This window comes from Netta rufina (genome assembly GCF_964035555.1).
Source record: "Netta rufina genome assembly, chromosome: 3".
Taxonomy (NCBI): Eukaryota; Metazoa; Chordata; class Aves; order Anseriformes; family Anatidae; genus Netta; species Netta rufina.
Window position 1 is genome coordinate 31013089 of NC_140125.1, and position 22956 is coordinate 31036044.

General features: G+C 37.2%; 1 protein-coding gene across 5 annotated transcripts in view; it reads right to left on the reverse strand.

Annotated features, from left to right (window-relative positions):
- SMYD3 (SET and MYND domain containing 3) overlaps positions 1-22956 on the reverse strand; it is a gene marked incomplete at its 5' end in the record, with an annotated part of 384704 nt that overhangs the window by 43717 nt on the left and 318031 nt on the right. For 2 of the 5 annotated variants that reach the window (XM_084283466.1, XM_084283470.1), the window contains 3 exons: positions 5152-5329; positions 8310-8397; positions 14541-14603. In XM_084283466.1, the coding sequence (XP_084139592.1) occupies positions 5152-5329; positions 8310-8397; positions 14541-14603 (329 nt within the window). The remainder of the gene's footprint in view (positions 1-5151; positions 5330-8309; positions 8398-14540; positions 14604-22956) is intronic. The other 3 variants (XM_084283468.1, XM_084283469.1, XM_084283467.1) reach the window with 3 other exon arrangements.

Below are 22956 nucleotides of genomic sequence, written 5' to 3' on the forward strand. Positions count from 1 at the left end.
AATAGTGCCAGCTAATTTCATATAACTTACTGAACACAAACTCACTAAACAGTGACCTGCTATCAATAACCTGGAAAGAAAGCAAAGTGGAGAGGCACTCTGCTCCCAGTGCTGTCCATCATTTCTTGAGCTTTAGCAGTTTAGCTCTATCAAGCTCTCTCTTCCCTCTCTTGATTTCCTTACCTTGAAGGTACACCAAGGCTGTGTGGTGCTCTTCATTCAGTTTCTAGCAATAGCTCTTTGAGGTTCTGATCAGCTGCGATGCTTCCAGCCTTGCACCTTCGCACAGACACAACCTATTCTTTTCGCAAATGTGCTTTGCAAACCACTGATGTTTACTTGGCCTTTTTACTATCTCTAGATGCTAAGATGTCGGAAACATTGATGAACCACCTATCAATTCCCAAATCTTAATTCATGGTTATGTATTTAGACAGTGGAAAGAAAGGATACCCCAGCACTTCAGATTTTCTTTGGCAAGATCTTTTTTTCTTTGGCAAGATCTATTCTCTCCCCCCCCCCCCCCCCCCACACACACACATATTGCTCTAAATGTTAGGGACAAATGCCACTTTCTAAAACCCCATAAAATAAAGCAGGGCTAAATTTTATTATTTCTGCTCTTTGTTTCATTCTTCCTCTAAATTGCTTTCTCCACCTTTACGTTTTTGTCTCCCTCTCTCTCAGGTGATCCCAGAAGGAAGAGGTATGTTTACTACTGATGTTTTATGATTAAAACACTGAACTTTGGTCAGTGACTTACTCCTATCTATAGGTTCAGAAATTTGCCAGCCATGCACAAGTCCCCAAGGGGCCTCCGACAACCAGGGTGCCAATTGGTGCTGAATCTAGACCTTAACCCTTAAGCATTAGCATCCCCCAGTGGTCCTATCCATCACTGCAGCTCAGGCCTTTTTTTATTTTTTGGGGGTGGGGTGGGGGTATGTACGTTAGTTTTCTAGATACTCCAACTTTCAGAAGAAATGTAAATTCAAGCAAGGTGTCTCAGAACTAGCCAGTACTTGGGAGTCTTTTCAGCTCAGTAAAGATCCATATATCACATATAAAGATGAAAAAAATATATCTTCAGTCATTGAATATATAACGTGTCTATTATAAAACACTAACCTGTAAGAGCAGAGATGTTTCTGCAAAACATATTTCAAAAAGGGGTGAAAATTAGACAAAAAGAGAACCAGGCTCTTTATTGGAGTGCATTTGAAGAAGAAAAAATAGGTTGAGAACCCCTTCTGAGAATGTTAGGTTCTACAGCTTTTTTGCCATTTTAAATTTTATTTTTTACAAAATCATGAGTCATGGACAAGATATTGTAGCAACCATTAATTTTTAATCTACCTTTTGATTGAAGTTCACAGACTTAGAAACTACCATCCATCATGTCTACTGATAGAATTCTAAATCAAAAATTCCTGGCTGACATTTCATTCCCACAGTGAAAACTCAACTATGTTCTCAAAATATACCCTGAGCCTTGTTGTGACCTACCTTATTTATAGGAGTAGTCTGGGGGAGTGAGAAATATTCTGAAAAAGAACATCCCAGCCACTGTTCTTAAATCCAACCCTTTCCAAAATAATCTGAGGTTGTGTTAATGGGGACTGTCTTCCCTGTTCCCTGAAACACGTCAGTCAGTGAAGACAGGTCAAGTAAGGCAATACTGCAGAATGTTGCTGGAAGGGATGGAGAATAGAAGGAGTGAGAAGAGCAGACAAATGATGCACATCTAACAGAAAAGTGTGATGCTTGCACCTATACAGCTCGCTCCCATCCAGAAGCAGAACAGCCACATCAGCACAAGCCCTGTGTCGGTGCTGACTCGGCAGAGGGAGGTTAGAGGGGGAAAGATGTGCGAGGCTGCCTGGGGGAAAAGACAACAGTGCTTCTGTACAACTTTCTCTGTGGGGTGAAAGGGAGGAATTTCCCCTCCTTAATGCTAGAGCCCTCCAGTAACTCCTCATGCTGCAGCACAGGAGATGAAGGGTTGCTAATTAAAACAGCTCGTCTGAGAATTAGGGGGACTTGCACACTAGCTTTAAGTTCAGCCAGAGCTTATGAGCAGTGCAGAAAAGAAACAGAGGCATTTGTCCTCTCTGCACCAGAATCTCCCCAGACCTGATGCCACAGATGCCCAGAGAGGCAGCACACCTTCACCCCATCAGCTCAGCTTCATAAACCCAAAAGACCCGTGCTGTCACTTTGCTACTACTTTTCTCTCTAGTTCTCTTGTCTCTTAGGACATCAAGCAGAGTTTTATAACAGATGCATACTGCCACTGTTGGCAGTGTGAGCACCAGATACTTGAGATAAAGGGAAAAGAAAAACAATAGAACCCCCAAACCAAATCCCCAGAACATAAATGACTTCTTTTCAATTTAGGGGGTCCTTCCCCAGAGGTAACCTAGAAGAAGTCTGCTAAGGTCAGTATCTCTTAATCTGAGTCTTCATAAGCAGCAGTCAGCCTGGAGTGTGAATGTGCTGAGACATGACAAACCCATGTAACACCTCTTCCTGATATTCTGTTATTTTGTGGTTAGAGGATTTTTGAAAGGAAGTTTATTTTAGCAAGCTGCTGAGTGCTGACTCTGATGTGGGGCAGCTTTCACTTAGGCAAATGCCTCAGCTTTTGTTAAGGCTCTTGGACAGACAGACAATTAACTGTGACATTTACAAGAAAAGCTGTGTACATACACTTGGCTTAGACTATCTAGTGAAAGTACATGTCATAGATTTTAACAAATAATGGACAATTATGGTTCAGCATAAAAAGAGGAGGCATCTTTTTGCTTTGATATATTTGATATATATGCCTAAACAATGTTCCTCATAAAATGTCATCGTCACTACCTCAAATACAGAGGTAGGTATTCAGTATGACAAACCAGTTTTATGCAGTTTAACCATCTGTCTCCACCAGTTAATGAAGTGGATGATTCAGAAGAAAAATCAGCAACCATCACACTGAAAACATGCATTATGATACAAGGCGTCACACAGCACTGAAAATCAACCCTGCTGCTAAAGAAATGGAAAATGAACAATAAACACATTACCTGAAATTAAAATTGTTTTCGACCAATACTCCTGAGCTTTAAAGTTTTAACAATGATTTCCTACTTATATGGACTTCTAGAAATCTCAGGTGATACCCTGTGGAGAGCACCATGAATATTTTTTCCAGAGCTGAGGAAAGGAAAATAGATATCTATAATGGAACTGCAGGAGCAGCCAAGCAGTAGATTGATTCAACAAGAGAAATTCAATGCATCCCAAAAGATTTCCTAGGATTTGCTCTCCTGCTGCTTAGGGCACAATTTGTTGTAATGAGAAACTGAGGATTTTGTTTCAGGTATGTCAAAACTTGCGGTGATGACTTTAGGGTATAAAGAGAAAACTAAAAGTGAAAATCTCGCTTAAATAATGCTTTTGGATGAAGTGAGAATAAGGACAATTTTGTCGAGGTGCAAAAAAGGTCAAGTGTCTCATGCAAATAGCATTCCCTAAGAAATACTAATTCAATGCACAAAGTCAAACCCTTTCTTTCATCTTCAAACTCCTGCATTAACAGCTTGAAAACTACAGTACACGTCAGTAGGCAAAACAGAGAAACCTTTATTAAATTATCTGGTAAAATTGCACTTGGTTTCACTGCACTCTGTTCTCTTAAATGTCTGTAGAAAAATCCTCAGTGTTCAGTTTTGAAGAACTGAGTTAACAAGCTATAAAAAAAAATGATTTAGTGATTTTTTATTTTATTTTATTTTTTTTAATAAGGGAACATTTAAACAGGCAGGCTACTCCACCCATCTGGAGCGTGCCACATGGTAGAAGGCTGGCAGGAAGCATGTACTGCTGCAGTGCTACATTAGCCCTGCTTAAAAGGTTAAGTGGGACACGCATGATGTGAATTTCACCCTGAAGAAATGTGAGAATTTGTAAGCACTCATGCCCTTGTGTATGTGAAGTAATAGTGGCTATGAGCATACAGCTTCTTGCAGCACTGGTGGAGCAGAGCACATGCAGATTTCTTACTAATTACATTACGGTGAAAGCTCTGAAACACTGTGCTGTTTCTCAACTACTGCCCAGAGTTTCATTCAGAAACAGGCTGCCAGATGAAATTTCCTCAGGCAAAATAATGCATGCTGATGGCAGCCTGGTTTGATTAGGGAAAATATGTAAAATCTGAAATGTTGATATTCACAGCAGCACACATTGTTCTAAATGGTGTAGCAAAACCTAAGAGAAGAAATGGATACTCTGACAAATAGCTTCGCAAGAACAAACATTCATGCGTGAATGACCTTATGTCCAGAGATTCAGCACAGGTTTACGTTTAGTCACAAATCAAATATCCAGAACCCAAAGACTTGCAACACAGAGCTTTTAAAACAGAGCAAACAAACCAAAGCATGCAACAGCCACCCTATCTCCAGTAAATGACCAAAGTTACATGACAGATCCAGGCTCCAATCAATTTCAAGACCTATCACATGATGTGGGATCTTCTAGAGCATCCTTACGTACCAAAGAAAGGATATCAGACTCAGAAACTCTTCCAGCATGTACCATAGGATCAAGTACTGACAAGGAGAGAATAAATGCTTTACCACCTTAGCCCCTTGGTGTTACCAAAACAGGGAATAGTGGCTTTTTCACTTTGACCTGAAACTTCATTTCACAAGATAAAAAAAAAAAAAAATAATAATAATAATAATTCTATGAACTCCATGTACTCAGTATACTGAGAATATATGTTATTTCAGCCAGCACTGTCCCTCAAACTTAACACAGTTCAGCATAAATATACTGATACCCTCATTGCAACGCCGTCTGAACCAGAAAGTCAGCTTCTGGTCAGAGTTGTAGAGCAGCATCTGAGTACATCTAAGCAGCTGACAATCAGTTATCACAGTTCCTATTATCATGTTATTTGCTCTCAGCCTTACTATGCAAGCAGAATAGGACTTCTCCCTCATTCATTAATCTGGAAAGCAATGCAAGATTTACAGAAAGAAATAAAAACTGTTAAGCAGCATCTAGACAAAACACTCTGTTTGCATGCAATTAGACAGACACCCCTTGACACACAGGCCAGTCTTTGAAAACAGTTGAACCCACTGCGTCTCTTACCTGTATGGTCCTAGAGTCCTGTTGCCATAACACAAAGCTTGTTCCCAGGCTTCAAGGTTGATGCAGGCATCCATGGCGCAGTCGAGCATTTTGAGCTTGTAGATATTTGTGTCTGGAAGATGACAACTCTTGTCACCGCTCAAGAGACTCTGACATCTTGCCAGAACCTGCTCCCACTCTGTTATTGGCCTCAGTTAAAGAAATATCTTTAACCAAACAAAAATACAAGTCCTAAATGTTGTTGGGAAGGACTGGGAGCTACAGGGCATTAAGATTAAAAAAAGCTGCCATCACTCCAGGCAGCTTCAGTTCTTGAAAACATACTTGAACTCATAAGTGGCAAGCTTAGGTAACTATGCTTTGTTTATACTTAGCAGAATAACTTGCTAAAGGCGGCAGTATTTCAGCAATAAGAGGTAAAAGAAAAAAGACAAAATTAAAGGATATTTTAATATCTATCAAACTAAAAATGTTACATTTTTTAGCTGCTGAAAAATTATTATTTACTTAAGATACTCCTCAAAATCTTATGCCCAACAGCAAGAACCCATGGAAATGTGTCTTCTCAAAATGTTTCAGCAGCTAAAAAAAGATTTTTTTTTTCTATGTACTAAAATAATGACACATACTTACAAGCTGCCCAAGATTTTTTTTTAAATTCTCATAAGTTAGAACCTTTCTTGCAATTAATTAAGTTTATTTCTCCTTGAAATAGTTGTAAAGAGCACTGTGGTTTCTTTTTTTGATGTTTTTGTTGTTGTTGTTGTTGTTGTTTTTCCCATGTATTGATGCAAGCTTCGTGCATATGAAAGAAAAGCATCACAGTTCTGATGTCTGACTGTTGCTCAGGTTAAAGGATCGTGGCAGTAATTTTTTACATTTGATTTTACATAATGATTTTTACATCCAATACTATAAGAGTTTTTTTGTTGGTTTGTTTGTTTTTATTTGGCAGAGAGTAATCTGGGGCTTGCATTCACTTCAGTTGGATGTTCCTGATCACAAACCACGTATTTTCATTATACATTAAACTGGTTTAGCCTTTCTACGGAGCAGCTTCTCCTCTCGCTGACCACAGCTAAGATGAACACTAATATTTCCAGATTTAAATAGGTAATCAGTTTAAACAGTTTAACCAAGCAGTTTAAACACTAAAATGTTACCATACACACCAGTAAGAACAAATCAAGCAAGCAACAGAAGAATTATAGTAAGAGAAGTAATAACACTGCTTCTCTCATGGTCTTTCTATACAATCAACTCAAGGACGTTCAGCAATTATCTTCATGACATTACTGAAAATGTTATTCACCCCAATGCAGCAATGGATTTAAGTGTGTAATGATAACCCTGTAATGAAGTAATTAGTCCTTCCTGAACACTGGAATATTTACATACTTAAATTTAAGAATGTGACCACTCTGTGGCTGGGCCAGAATTTATAGCATGGTTGTTAAAAGGCTAAACTAATTATTTGTGAACTGCTCTCATGCCCTTGGATTGAAAGAACCATACAAGGGAAAGAATGTGTTATTATAAAATTGCACCTTAACCTCTATATCTCTGGCAAACATCCATGTATTCTTTAAAACTGATTAAGGACAGACAAACAGAAGAATGATGGATAGCATTTCCACCTGATACAATTTTTGTAGTAAGTATAAACCACCAAAGACAGCACTAAAGATTACCATTTTAGCTGATGCATAGTAGTACTCTGCTTTTATTTATATTACGTTACTTTGTTCATTCACTAGCATCTAATAGCAAAACCAGTTGGGACCAAATTTTCACATACATAAACTGCAAACTAGAAAACTATCAGCTGCAACAGGACAAAAGTGAAGCTGGCTGTCCTACATCTAGTCCCAAGACTAGAGGAGCAGCCTTCAAGCATCTCTGCTGCTGTTGTGTTGCACACAATAATCCCCTCAGACTTGGCTTTAGCATCTTTAGCATTTAATGCTTAAACTAGAATTTGGTTCTGCAACAATCTGCACGCACATAATGTTTCAAGTTCTCTTAACTGCAGATTTAGCATTACAGCGCTGTATCAGTTATAGTCAGTAGATCAGATTTTGGGAGTCACTAACTCGCTAAACTGTGGACACTATTCATTTAATTTGCTATAAAAATACATTTGCAGAAACTAATGACTATGTGCCTCAATCAGCAAGGTTTATATTCATTCTTGGCAAACGGACAAATGTCAAGCCCCCTCCTCAGGTACTGCATTCACCAATTCATGACAATTAGCTCTGGTACAGCACTGTGCTGCAATGGAAGGAAAAGATTTCCCATTTCAAATCTGTGCCCAAATCTGAGAACAGAAGCTGAACAGACAGCAGTGACATTTTCTTCAACCAGTCCCAATACCTTCTACTACAGTACATTTGATTCATTTTTAAATAATTAAGTTTGCTAATTCACTGATAAAGATCCTAGCAAAAGTCAGTAGGTGCAATTTCTCCTGCATTTAAATATAGGGACATTAAATTGCATGAGTATTTTGGCTCCATACGTTTGGTACCAACATGATTGCAGCTGTATATTGCATATTTACAACCTAATATTCAGGTTAAAACATGGGCCCTGAGCTACAGCTGAATGCTTGAAGATTCAGTATTGCCCATTTCAAGCTAGTGACTACAAAGGACTTTAAACCAGACTACAAACTGTATGAGTGTTAAAGTTAGGTAAGTATTTCCCTTAACAACAGTCCTTTTGCTAACAAACTGAATCTGTCTGGGTTAGAAAGTAACATTTTTTTAAATTATTATTATTTTTGTTACAGAAAAAAAATGTGATGATAGGTTTCCAGCCTGGAATATCATTATGCAAACTTGGTTTTTTATGCTGCTGAAAAGGAACTGGAAGAACTGAAATACTGGAAGATTTCATTCTCTCTCACTCTAATATCACAAAATATTACATTTTAAATGTACTCACATCAAATAGCATCATAGAATCATGTAGGTTTGAAAAGACCTCCTCTAAGATCATCAAATCCAAACAACAAATTACAATTATTTTTAAAACAACACAAGAATGGAAACTTTTAGGAAATAAATCTCAGAAGATGAACTGCTTTACTAAAGGGCTCCCTGGATTCTGCTCACAACTGAATGACAGTCTGTTGCCTGTCACTGAAAGGATACCTTCTTTTGATTTCGGATATCTCACTTCATTTACAGCATCTTTGACTTCTTTCCAGGCACTCTCTTCACCTGCCAATTTCTCAGCATCCTGGTTAAAGGGAACAAAAGCATTTGATTAGAAAGACAGTAAAACAGAGTATGCAGTAATGAAGAAAAACTATCTTAAAAGATCACATTGACAGAAGCAAGTTGTGGGGATTTTATCACTATTTTTTGAGAATGCACAAAAATTAATTTCACTTGATGTTCATATTCACCCTGTATCTGAAAATAAATGAGAAGATATCAAGGAAAATGAACACAGACATGGAAATATTAAATACTCCAACCAGATAGTAGATTTTATAACAAGAACTATGATCATTTGGAAAAGATAACCAGTGGCATGTGAATTTTACTATCAAAAATGCATGAATAAGATCAAATTCTCTCAAAGAACTGCTACCTAATATTTCACAGACCCTTAACTGCAATGTAAAAAGGGTTTCACATATAATTTTGTGCTGATTAGAGAGACTTTACAAGCAGAAGGAACCTACCTTCACTCATTACAGTTGTAAGCATTTGCTTATAGGAAATGTCTGCTACTCAGAAAAAGCTGAACTTTAGTTTTATTTTATAATTCATTGTTATTTCTTCCCTATTACAACAGTTATATTGTCCTATCACTTTGTCATAATAAAGAAGGCAAAAATGATTAATGGTTACAGCAGTAAGGGAAATAGTTTCTCTTTCCAGCTCTCTAGCAGGGACTAACTGCACCTTAGGCAAACCACTTGGAACAAATTTATTAAAGCATCTACAGACACAGCTAAGCATCTTGAGGGACTTCCAAAAGCATCTAGATATTCAATTTCCATTGCTGTAAGCGCTTAAGTACCTTTAAAAATCTGGCCTTTAAGACACTGCAGTTCATTATCTCTCTCTCCTTACAAAGGCTCTGCTACTCTCAAAAGACTGTTGTAAGTGCAAATTCTTTCAGAAATATTTTAAATACAGTTCTCAAAGATCCCTTCAGCAGGGATGAAGGCCTGGAGATTAATAGAGGAAGTGTGTTTGAATCTAACCAACCACTCTGTAGCCAACAGATGCTCACTGTGTATATCACAGCACTACCTCTATTAAAAAGCTTGCAAGCTCTATCTGTCTAGAACAGCATAATTTTTTTACTCTACTGCTCCTTATTTACCATAAATTCAAATCAGGAAATATTTACAGTGAGAATCAGCACTCACTTTCACATTTAATTTGCAGTTTTGTCTTTCCATCTGCTCCATGAAATAGCAGACCTCTGTGCATTCCTGGGATGATTAAATCAAGATTGGTATCAGCTGCCTCACTTATCTGTAGGATACATATTACAAGGAGGGCAACCTGAACCCACTGCATTTGGTGCATGCACTTCCCACACAATTAGTTCTCCAATCAAAAAGTTCACCTGGAAATAATTTTGTGCATAGCTGAATTTACCACCAAAAGACAAAAGGTGAATGTCAGGAGAAACAAGCTTATATTGTAGACTTTTTATCAGCACAATTAATGGACATACCCAACTCTGTTACAGTTTTGGAAGAGACTTAAACCAAATCTGTTACCTTCAGCATAACCTCTCCCAGTTTTTGTGGGAGTACATCAATTTCTGAACTCAGGCTGCTAACCTGTAACAATCCAATTCTAAAACACCTTTGTAGATCAAGTGATGCTCGCTGATAGATCTGAAAGAGAAATCTAGCCTGTTAGATATTAATAATGACTTCTGTGAAATTTTAGGTTTAAGGAGCTTTGTGAAAAAGAAAAATTCTTTTAAGCCAAAATACAATTCTCGGTCTTTTTGTAGCACACAGTAAGCCTTACAACTAAAAACTCAGAAACAGGGAAATTGGGACTGACTTGTAATTGAAAGGAAAAAACCTAAGCAACAAGTTACAAGCCAATGATTGATGTGAAGCCCCATTAGGACTCACTTTGCTCACAGTGGGACTGATGGATGAAATCAGGTTACAGTGTTCATTCACATAACTCTTTTGAGTTGCTTTTCATTGTCTTCTAGGATTTCATTAACAATACCAAGCAGTCCAGGTTTGGGGTTTCCTGTAACCTTTACACTAGTGCATAGGGTTAAGTCATCACTGGCTTCATATCTAGGTAAAGGATAGGGAGTGTCAGTTAGACAAATAACCTCAAAACCCTCTCTGGATTCATAGTCTTTATCCCTTCTGTAAGAGACTTAAGGATGGAAGGAGCTGGGCATCATGCCCAGCTGATTTCACCTGGGAATGATTTCAGTCCCAGGTTTCAATGATATTTTTTCTGTGTTTTCAAAATGAGGTATTTTGGGGATTGCCTTACATAAGAACAAACAAAGGCCTTAGTCAGCTCACCCTTTTACACTGTTCTCCATCAGGTTTTCAAATACTAGAGAGGTCCTGTCCTCTCCTAAACATTCTTGTTCAAGGTGCAGTGGCTGCTCCTAAACAGGCAGCCAAGCAGGGGTTGCAAAACCACCAGGAAGGCTTGTCGCTGAAAACACTTCTGCCTCCCAGCCTAATAAGCTTTATCCAAGTAACTTGTTTCTCTCCTTTGGACAATGCTTTGAAAGTCACGGACACGTGGTATGACTAAGCCAGCTAAAAATACAAAGCTGCCTTGTAGTTGGTATTATGGAAATAATTGAAGTGATTAATATTTATGCCAAACTGTTTAATTTAGTCTAAGAGCATGGCAATAACAGCTATGTGAGATTTAGCTTTCCACAGAGCAACACCCATTGAAAGCACTTTTCAGAACATGTTCCCAGTCAAACCTCCAGGTGTGCAGAGCTGCCAACAATAAAGAAAGACAAGTTTTTGTCATCTGTAGAAAAGGAGACCCTAGCTGAAGAAAAGAAAGAGGCTTCTGAATAAGAGGAAAGAGTTAGCAATGCTGTGCCTAATTAATTTCCTTATTTCTAACATCAACACTAAACTGAAGAATTTGTTCTACAAAACAACAAAATATTTGTGTCTTAGACTAAAAAAATAATTAGACTTATTAATAATCTAGTCACAGAAATGCATAACAAACTTATGATGACTTTAGCTGGCATGCTTTACAATTCATTTCACACGCTGAGGTGTGCTGGAGAAAACTGAGAGTAGAAGTGTTGAAGGCTCATGGGGAGAGCAGAAAAGACAGCTGCAATATACGCTTTTCTACAGCAAGAGCATAACCCCATGATACTCTTAATAACATAGGTACAATCCATTGGAGGCAGAAGTATCACAGGATGTGCTAGTTGAATCTACAATCTAAGGCACAGAGAAAGACAAAATTGATGTTGTGACTTATTCTGAGCAAATTATTGCAGACAGAAGATGATTCCAGCACCTGTTTCCCACTTCCTCCAAGCATTTGCTGGGGAAATTTGTCTATTAAAAGGTGAGTTAAAATGCAATAGTAACATTTCAATTCCATCTCTTCATTCTTCCAGTACTGCAGCAGGTGCTTCTACAGCTTTCCTGATGAAACACAGCTGGGGATTTGTCATCTTAATACTGAAGCTTTCTGAAAATCTCCATTAATTACCTATCCCTTGGACTAACTATCCCAGACTGCATAGACCAGTGCTTCTAAACCCTTTAGACAAACCAATTTCCAGTGATATTTGGTTCTTCTAGTAAAATAAGCTATAACCTAAACTCTTCCCATCTGAAACCTACCAAAAGGAGGGTGCTGTGTGCCTTCACATCTTCTTGAATTTAGTTTGGGTGCATAAAACACAAAGGCTCACCTACAAAATTTGACCAGACAAAATTCCACCCTTAAAATCTCCTTGACTCTTCAGAATGGGCAGACAAAATTTACATTCTGTAAAGGAAAATTCTACTACTGTAAAGAACCATTTTTTCCTTTCTTAAATGTGGCAATGGTTTAACTGCATAAAGAATTCAATAAAAATATTAATATATAAGTATTTGCTTGAATATCATAATTTCTACAGATTCTAGATGAAAATAACATTGGTTGTTATTTTTCTTTCAGAGTGTATCCATCTTTCTTATCCAATTATCCTCTTGACTTTTAAATTTGTAGATACTCATAATGATATGTATTTCAGGAGCCTGAGAAAGCACACGAGCAGCTCTGTCCAGCATGTTCTGTAAATGCTCATAAAAATAGTCTGTGATACACAATTCATCACTAAATGTCAATACTTGCTTTAAATACTACACAGTTTTCCACAATTTAGGTTCCATTAGTGACACTTACAAAAATGAAACAATAACAACAAAAGAGAGTGGAATAAGAAAACTACAGGATATCTGATGAAGAATATAACCTATTGACATGGTGACCAAACTTTAAGAGTTCTACAGTTCTACAGTTAATTGATAGGAAAATTTATGATAAAAGAAGATTTATGATTCTCCTGAAGCAGTTAGATATATCAGTCACCACAGAAATAAGCATTTGAAAATGTATCACCTCTTCCATTCCCTCCTATTCCTTTGCTTCCATATTTTTCATAAGAGACATTATTGTCTCTTCTGCACAAATGTGCTCCTGCAGCCCCACCATTGCTCTTCAGAGGTGTCCATCAGAGTCTCTTTACAATGAAAGGGTTGATTAAGAGCTAGTCCTCCTTTCATACTTAGGCTACAGCGTAGAAATTGAAAATGGATTTTATCTCCTCTCTACAAGGTTCTTCTTTCTCCTTGTCACAGATAGAGGTAGAGAAACAAACCAGAAATTTGCCATGGAGAGAAACCGTCAAACTCTCCCTGCCTCTGTCTGTAAGGGAGAAGTGGGGACAGGAATTCCACACAATAGGTAACTCCTACATCTCTCTTTCTCCTTCCCATCCTTTCTCTAGAAGAAGTAGGTCCAGGGACATCTGGTGTTCAGTTGTCTAGTCCCATAGAGGTAGAAATGAGCAAAACTATGTAAGGGATACAGAGTGCTAGGTTGCCCTGAGAGAAAAACAAGGTCTAAAGTCTTCCATGGCCAGTATCTTCTCTTCTAAACACACAAATGAAATACACATGTGCAATGTAAACACTAAGGAATGTCAGTTTTACAATAGTAAAAGCCTATAACTATAGTTTAAACAAAAATTATGGATTTAATATGAAATATTATTGGGTATATTTTTGCAAGACAAAAATCACACTGAATGATGACAATGGTTCCTTCTGGTCACAAAATCTATGACTATATAATGATAATCCTGTGAGGCAGCACCGTGTAATTCTGTTCCTGCTCTCTTTTTGTGGAAGTTTTAAAAATATATTTTAAAAGGAAGTGTTGTGGAATTTAATATTTTAACAGCTTAAAGCTATGGATACCTGAAATATGTGAACATTTCACAATAAAGTGCTGACCACAACTTTATGATTTGCTTAATTTCTAAAAATTTCAGTGGCAAGTTCAATGTGCACCTGGAAGAACAATTTTGACCAACTCAGTGGGTTCAAATTAAAAGTTTTTCTTAGGTTTTGATTGAAGAAGTTGTCAGAAGAGTTCAGACATTTAAAAATGGCATGACATTTCAAAATAGATCTCTAATACATAATGCTCTGAAAGCATAAATAACAATTTTCTATTTCTAATTCTATTTAATTTCGCAGCAACCACTGAAAGTGTGCTTCTAGTAACTCCGTAACCCACTATTTTATACATGATTGGCCAGAGCAGAGCATTAATTGAGATGATATTGCAGATCCTGTTGCAGATCTCACAAAGGCTGTGGTTTATTGAATCCTAAAGCATTGGTTTACAATTTCCCTCACTTTCAGACTTGAAAATGACTATGTTCTGAACTGTGTGTATAAGAAATGGGCATTGCACAGAGCCCTGGACTAATGAACTGTTGTGACCAAGATTCACCTGTGACTTCTAAAGATTCAAACTTTCCCCTGCCCTGCCCCATGAAAAATAATAACGCCAGCTCCACAAATACCAGTTCAGCTATCCCATCCAGCCAGCACAAGGTTGTTCTCCCCAAAAGCTGAGCATACAGCTCAGCTCTGCCATACAGCTGTGAAGAGGGTGACAATTGCGATTCCAAGGCTAATCTGTCTGCAGAAGAAAAGCAGTGTTACGTTCCATGTAAAGCTACAGGGAGGGGGTGAAGCCTGCCTCTGAACAAACTCACTTTGTACTTCTTATTTTTGAATTCTGAAAGTAAACAAGACACATCACATGCATGCCATATTGCAGTTGTGCAGTACACTGTGAGACAGACTGCATTACCTCATGTAATTGATATCGGCTGTTCATATAGCACTTATCTTCACGGATTACTGACTCTGGTGTCTGGAATGCCAAAAGAAATGCACAGGCTAGTAATACTCTAAATTGTACTGGAATATTTAAGTCATTCACACCATTTATGTTTAAGCACACTACTTAGGCAATCAAATCAAGATGAGAGTTTCTCTAAACCCTGTGTACAATCAGTGGAAAAAAAACAGGTACCTTCAGATAGTTGCATGAATATAATTTCTTTAACATTATCTAACTTAGCTACAACATTATAGTGTTTCCTTGGAAACTTAAAATAAGGCATCAAAAAACCATGGGAAATTTATTGCAATAGAATGCTTTTAATAAAGAGAAAATTAAGATAAATAAATCCAGTTTAATCTAACAAAATTAAATGGGACTCAGACAAATTTATCCCATAAACACCTTGAAGTTAATAAAGTTTTAAAGCATAAGGTTAGAGAGGAGGAAAGAGTTCTCTGCCTCTTCCAGTTGCAAGTCCAATATGTCAGACTCACAGTTCTGCACACATTAAAAAAATGCATTACTTTCAGACTCAGACTCCACTCTTATTCATCGCAACCCACTTCTGTTTGTTTCTGTGATTTATTTTTACACATACAAATTTTTAAACAGCATTTTTGAAGACTACTGCATCTGTATTTCTTATGTTACAGAAGAAGTAAAATCACATCCCTCCTCCTATTGACTCCCATGCTTGTAGACTCAGTGATCACATTAGCCTTCTTTGCCAGAGAAAAACACAACATTTTTCATTTCTGTTCAGATATCTGTACTGAGATTCATCAGACCAAATGCACACATTTGGACTAGCCTTCAATTTAGAGGCACTCTCAGGGTGAAAGCTGTATTATTCAAAAACAAACTTCTAAAATACATCAGATGAATAGCAGTCAAAGAGTGTCCTTTTTTCCCCCATTTTATCCATAAAAAAAGGCTAGAGTAACTAGCTCAGATGCTGATGTTTACACTGCAGCTGTCTGAGGTTTGGTGAAATAAATCACAGTTGCAGATCTCCATTTCAGATGTGGAACATGTTCTACCTTTACAGTGGTGGTGTATTTTATTTCAACAGGTCTAATTTACTAAGCAATTCCAGTTACTCTGTATGATTTACCTGTCCTCCTAAACGTTTATTATTCTCTCAGTCTTTGTCATCCACAAATTTTATTGGCAATGATTTTGCAATTACTTCCAATTCATTCATGAAAATGCTGGGAACTGTAGAAACAAGGTCATTATGGACACTCTCTGAAGCTATTTGGTAAGCATTATATATAACTGATGATTATGGTGATTTAATGTGTAAGTGTGGCATCAGAACAATCTTTAGAGTGTATATGTAAAAATTCCTGTAATAAGAAAAAACACACACACACACACACAAAACCCAAACCAAACCAAACCAAACAAAAAAACGGAAAGCTTTACATTAGCCTTGGATATCACAGTCTCTCTCTCTCTCTCTCTCTTTTTTTTTTTTTTTTTTTCCCCAAGACCTACGATGCTCACAGGTCAAAAGTTATTATTAAAGCTTTTCTGTTTTGCATGTACTCTTTGTGACAAAAATCTAAACGAGAAACACTACAGAGAGTATTTTTTCTCTCAAAAAGCACCATACAAGGATATTGGGTTACTTAGCAAGAAAGCAAGATGATATCTAAAGAGAATATAAACAATACATAGGGCTAATGCACTAAACTACACCATAGCTCCTAGCCCAGACTTGGCGACTCTTTACATGAAAAGCACATGTATTTAACACATTCTGTAGTCATTTAAGTGAAGTTTTAGTTATTCTGGTGGCTGACCAAAATATTTCCCATATTTATTTTTCAGCTGTGACCCCTATATCCTTCTTTTGCTGAAAAAGGAGTCATGATCACACAAGGGCTACCCCAGTTATTTTCATAGTCCTTTCTCCGTACTGTTTCAAAAAACCCATGTGGGACACACAGTTTAGCTTTGAGAGGTCCCCACCACTGAGGTCCCTGCAGGATGTTTGGCACTTTGCAGGCCCCAAACCCCTATGTCTACAATGGAAATTGTAGTTCATTCCATAAGCAACAGGACCAAATTTTATGTTTGTAAGAACACTGCCAATAAACCTCCTAATTTCAGGAGCTTAGAGCTGACAACAAAATCCCCATCCGAGCTGCATAAGTTACAAGCTGAAATAAAAATAGATTGGACCATGGGAAGAGTAATAAATGGAAGTTCACTACTTATCAACTCATAAAAGCCAGAGGATGGGAGGAAGGGAGGAAAAGGAAAGGAAGGTATTTACAGTTTACCATCAGAGAAATAGGGCTCTATGCCAGACCACCCAAAAATTCTTGGCACGTTTGCAATTCCATTGTAATTTCCAGCTTCAGTCCAAAAAAACCCTCAGGGTAATTTGGTTACCTGAGGAAGGATACTGTTCAGCCTAATCCCTAGTAACCATGTAGTTGGTATTTCAGACTGTCTTAGACATCACACATTTGTTAAGTCAATTTCTAGCTCTATCAACAATTGAACTGACAACTATAAGGCAAATCTGCTTTGTTTCTAAGACCGTACTTTGTGGAGATGCAGGGTGCCACTGAGAACATTTAGTGGCTCAGATGAGACATGTAGGTCCAAAATTCTCAGAATATTTAGGTATTTACACACATAATCTGATCCACAATCATGAGTGCACTTAAGTTTAAATGCATGCATAAACACCATTGAAGTTCGTATTTTTGCAGATGACTAAACACTTCACTAAGTAGAGGTGTTGTTACCCCTGTGTCAAAGTTCTGTTTATGCTTCAGTGATTGAAGAATCTGTGCCCGTTGAATTATTGATTCCATCTGAAGATATATATACTGACACAAAATTAGATATTTATTTTGAACACTCATTTGAAAACAATTTAAAATTTTAATGCATGATATATCACTTGATAAAACAGTAGTTTGAATAATTAGTTTTTTTTTTTTTTTAATGTAAACTGCAATGTAAAATGACAATATTTATTGGAGCATACTGTTTTCGGAATAAATGGATATTAAACACAGGGAGTTTAGGATTTAGAAAAAAACGCATTCAAGACGATTAAGATCATACACAGTTGTTAATCTACTCTATACCTTAAAATAGTTGACAAATCTCAAAAGTGAAAGTAGCAGTTCCCGGAGGGCTGATAAAAATTGACTGCCTATCTCACTAGCTTGTTGCTTCAGTGTTCAATGTCACTGCACAAATCCACACTGACCACTCAATTTTTATTTATTTTTTTTTGAAGTCATGAATAAAAAAGGTAGAATTCATTTTGTACAACTACAGCTCTTACGAGAGCACAGTATCTGGAGTTCCACCTCTAGAATTTTGCCAACAAATTTGATTGCTCCCTAGCTGAATATCAGTTTCAGAGCATCAAAGGAGAAGTATATGAATACTCTTAAAAGATGTCATCCAGCATTTTAGTCATTTCAAGAACTTCTGCTTTGGAGAATTATTATTGACTATCCAATTTAAGGCAGAAGTTCTTCCAGTCTTTAAAGGAAGCAGCTAGAACTGCTCTGTAAAGCAAATGAGTGCTTGACACAAGCTGCTGCCAGTACCTTTCTACTTGTCTATTATCCTGATTCAATAACACTGACATTTTAGTCATTGTCATGAAAAATAGGAAAATGGCCAGATCCCAGAGTGTGAAGAGGACATTCTATAAAATGACATAGTGCCACGGAAACTACTATAATGCCTATGAATTATTCTCAGAGACTTTATCTACTCTTTGAATAGCTATTGTAGTAATGGCAGTCAACAGGAGCCAGCTGCACAAGTTTTTACGTGTCTCAGCAATCAGTGGTGATAAGTCCCAGTAATTCAAAGCAAAGAGAGGTAGCCTAGTTTACAAAACCTGTACAGAGAGTTACACATCTTGACTTACATGTAAGCAACTGTTTATAGGACCTGCCAGAACAACATTATTTGGTGATTCATCATCTATATTGGACTTCCAATTTTCCAGAACAGTTCACAGTACTAGCAATTTATTTATTTTTCTGTCTCCTGGTAAGTACAGTCCACTAAGGACTTTACTCATTGCTTAGAAAACAGGGATACTGTTCTCCTAAAATATTTTTCTCTGTCACATGGATGTTTCACACCTCTGAAATGCATGGTATCTCAACCCCTCTTTTTTAAAAACTTCTTTTGCGGTTAAGGGTTTGGGAGAAGAAGCTCACTGCACGTTCTAAACATGCAACCTGACCTTCATTAATGAAATGCAATGTACTAAGTAATCCAACTTCACAGTATCTTTTTTTCCCTATAACAAATGCCTATGGATTCAAACTACTGTGTTACTAGGCAGTAGCTGGAATCACATCAGAATCTCTCTAAGCTCAGAATGGCTCATTTTGTGCCTGGGAATATTGCAACTTTAACATACAGACATATTTTGAAAGTAAAATTTAGTTGTCTAGATATTGCCAAAGAAAGAGTAGAAACATTAGGTTATGACCAACACTTGTCAGCACTAAGACAGTCCCCTATCTTTTCTAAAGCGCTATGATGCAGCAGCACTTTTTTTCTTAAAGATTGTGGTCAGGTAAATCTTGTGCAAAGCTGTGATTCACTGTTCTACCACACTCCCCAGTTCAGATCACTGCTGTGTAATCAACAGCCTAAGTAATACAATTTACTGAGCAATCTTGTGGAAAATAATAGGAGATCCTGCAATAGGTCAACAATTCACACATTCCTCTGTTGTAATTCACATGGCTACAGTAAATTCAGCCTTTTCAAGCTTGCTGCCTTTTACACAACAAAAAGTTCCTATTCATGTCTAAAAATGAAGTTCACAAATGCAAAATTTATAGCTACAGTTTTAGTTGCTGCATTGTTATGATATTAATTAAATTACTGGCAAGAAATTGATATGGCACACTGCTTATGATAGCAATTTTTCACTCCATAGCAGGCAGTCTGTGGCTTTACAATCTCAAAAGTTATAGACTTCCTTGTTATTCACATGAGCTCATTCTTTCTTTAACAGACCTTGGAGAATATTAGTTAATGACTGGAATTGATTTAGGCACTGAAGGGCCTGATTTTGCCTTTGTCTATCTATAGTGCTTCCTACTAACTCAGCCAAAGCCCCAAAACTTGAAAAACTGCACTGTCAAAAAGAAAGTAGAACAAAGTCATGATACCTGGTGACTTCACTACAGGAGCCTAAATAAATTGATCAATTGATCAACCATTGAAAAATAACATTTAGCTTGCAAAGAGTTTCTAAAAGTTTAGAGGCAGCTAACAGGAAAGCCATCTTTATTTAAGTAAGATAACTTGAAGGAAAGATGCAATTCATAGAATCATAGAATGGCTTGGGGTAGAAGGGACCTTAAAGCTCATTTAACTCCAAGCCCCCTGCCATAGGCAGGGATGCCGCCTACTAGATCAGGTTGTCCAAGGCCCCACCAAGTCTGACCTTGAACACCTCCAGAGATGGGGCACACTTAAACAATGTGACACAGGAAATAAGAGCTATATGAATCATTGTAGTATGTTTCATAGCGAGATGTTCTAAAGAAGAGTTAATCTTTTTCATTTTACTTGTATAATGGGTATTTCTTGAAGCTGGCCCTACGAAGAGCTATTGATAATGCCCAGAACAATGTGGAAGACTCTTGAGAGTTAGATTAAGGACTTTTAGCTTAGTTGTTGTTGTTATATTTGAAAGAATATTGCATTCATATGGCTCTTTGGTTGGCTTGGACCTTCCAGAATCACTGAAATGTTTTGACAGGAATTCCTCTCCCCTGACAGGAACTGCATTTGTATAGTCTCCACTCAGAGACATTTGGAGATACTGAGCTCTCATTTACAGTATATATTGTGGACTTATGACTAGTGTGACTAATTAATATATTGGTTACATTTAATATAAATAATTCCATATTTTTACATACGTCTCCTAAAAAAATCAGTCAAAACAACTGCACTGCTCTGTTGTCATATAGATAAGGTTTACAAACTATGTTCTCTTTAAATGGAACTATATATATTATTATTAATTTAAAGCTGCAGATATGTTACAAACTTTCACCACACGTTTCCTTTGACTAATAGGTGTTAGAGGACTTCATGATAAAAAAAAAAATCTTTTCCATAATGTTTAGTCTTTGAAGAAATTAAATAATCCAAAAAGATAGGACAGTATTCACTTAAATACATATAAATTATTCTGAGTTATATAATAATCTAATACTTTCTATATTCACAAGCTGATTTATATGCCAACCTTCAATACTCTGGGCTATTAATATAATATTAATATATTATATCAAATATCAACTTAATTCAGATATTAACTAAAATGGATACTTGCGGTCAACGTGTTCTCCTTTCCCTAAATTTAATCGGTTAGTGGCTTCCTGATTACTTACTATTCGTTGGACACATTGTGATGATAGTCTTTTAAATTAGTTTCTCACTTGCTCTACTCTGTTCCTAATACCAGCCTCATCATGGTACTTCCAACCTTATCTAGTGCATATTCCAAATAAAGAAGGCCCCCTTTAGCTGGAAGATGAAACACACCCCGAGCAATCCCAGCCTCTTCTAACCCAACAATATATTCACAAATCAGTGTTTGAAGCTGGATGTCACGTGGTATTATACACAAGTTATTATGGTAACCTCACTGAAAGAGAATTCAAGGTTTGTCTTACAGTGAATCAAATCATAATTCTTTGTGGAAATACCTTTTTAGGAATCCCAAAGAGGTAACAAAGCCTTCAGGCTGCTTCCTTTAGGGCACAGTGACAATTTTTCATACCATTTCTGGGCTGTAATGCACTGTCTGTCCTCTGACAGTGTATTAACAATGTGCTTAAATTCCTTAAGCAAAATTAATTTCTCCTGTCAACTATCAAATGCAGAAACTTTAGATGGAGTAATTAATGAAGTGCTTTAAAAGGAGCATAAAGCAACCACCATATTCAGTATCTATTTAATAAAAAAAAAAAAAAAAAAAAAGTGCAAAACAGTCTTCCAGAATCACTCTGGGAAAAAGGGTTTGGAATGAGATTTGTCTGACCTAATCTTATTTCTTAAAAAAGCTGCTATTTCTCTCAGCATATTCTATCTTCTTTATGCTTATTTTGGAGTGCAAATAAAGAGAAATACTTTTCTTATTTCTGTTCATCATTCAGCAGAGACGGAAGAGTGAATGCTATATGAATGACACCAACTGAAAAGAAAAATCCTAAGACTAGTAATTGGTTCTAATGACAGTTCCAAGGAAGATGGACATCTGGAAAGGGGAAATTACTAGCTGGGCACCTAAATGTAGCCACAACAGCCTGAAACAGCAGTGGGAACAGACTCTCTTCCCTTGGCAAAAAGAATATTTCTGCTTAAAACATCTGCCAAAGGATTTATATCTCCTCTCAGACGGCTGGGTCTAAAAGGAGTGAGGTTCTTCTTCTCTCAGATGAGCATAAAGCTGGACTCCTTGGAGAGCACCACACTCCAACTCCTATGTTGACTCCAAATACAACATTTTTGGACCAGATTGATACTATTTTCCCTATTGACTATCCCCTGAACAAGAAAAGAGTCTGCATACAGCTCTGAACTCCAGTCTTTTTACGTGAACAGCGGTATCTTTTCCATGACCTTTGACAACCCAAGTGAGCTCCGGCTGACTTCTGCCAAGTCATGACCAGAGCACATTGAGGCAGTCCTGAAGTAACTGGGCAAGGTAAGTTGTCATGGAAGAATGATCACAGTCAATTTGTCACTGTCTAACATTGTTTGGGGGACTGCCGTTTGATGGCAAAAAAATGTTGAAAGATAGAAGAAGCCTCAGAAGTAGCATAAGAAATGTCTGAAGTGTAAGAAAAGTCTGAAGAGATGGTGCCTTTGTTAATGAACAAAAGAGCTCAGAAATTAGAAAATATTGCTTTTTTTTTTTTTTTTTTTTTTTTTTTTTTTTGTGTGTGTGGCATTTTTGGCACTAGGAAAACAAACAAACAAACAAAAAAACCTTTCAGTCCTTGGCTGTTTGGAAATACATCCCAAGAGGGTAAGATCCCTGAAAGGAAACAGAAGACTGTCAGACTGATTGCGGGATTTCAGGAACTGATCCAGGGTTTAAGTCACTATCAAAAGTCTTGCCAAAAGGAATGAATGGTTAATCAGCCAACCACCTTTGGAAAAAAATAACAGTGTCCCAATGAGCAGCTAATTAGTGCCACTGGCTTTTGAAGGCACTGGTGATGCTAATGTTGGGCCGAAAGGGTGGATGGGTGAAATAGCTGTGCTGTGACTTGACTTTCATTTGTAGTTTGCTTCAAAGGTTGTTCTAGGGGTAAACTAGTAAAAAGATGAGGAAAGAATATGG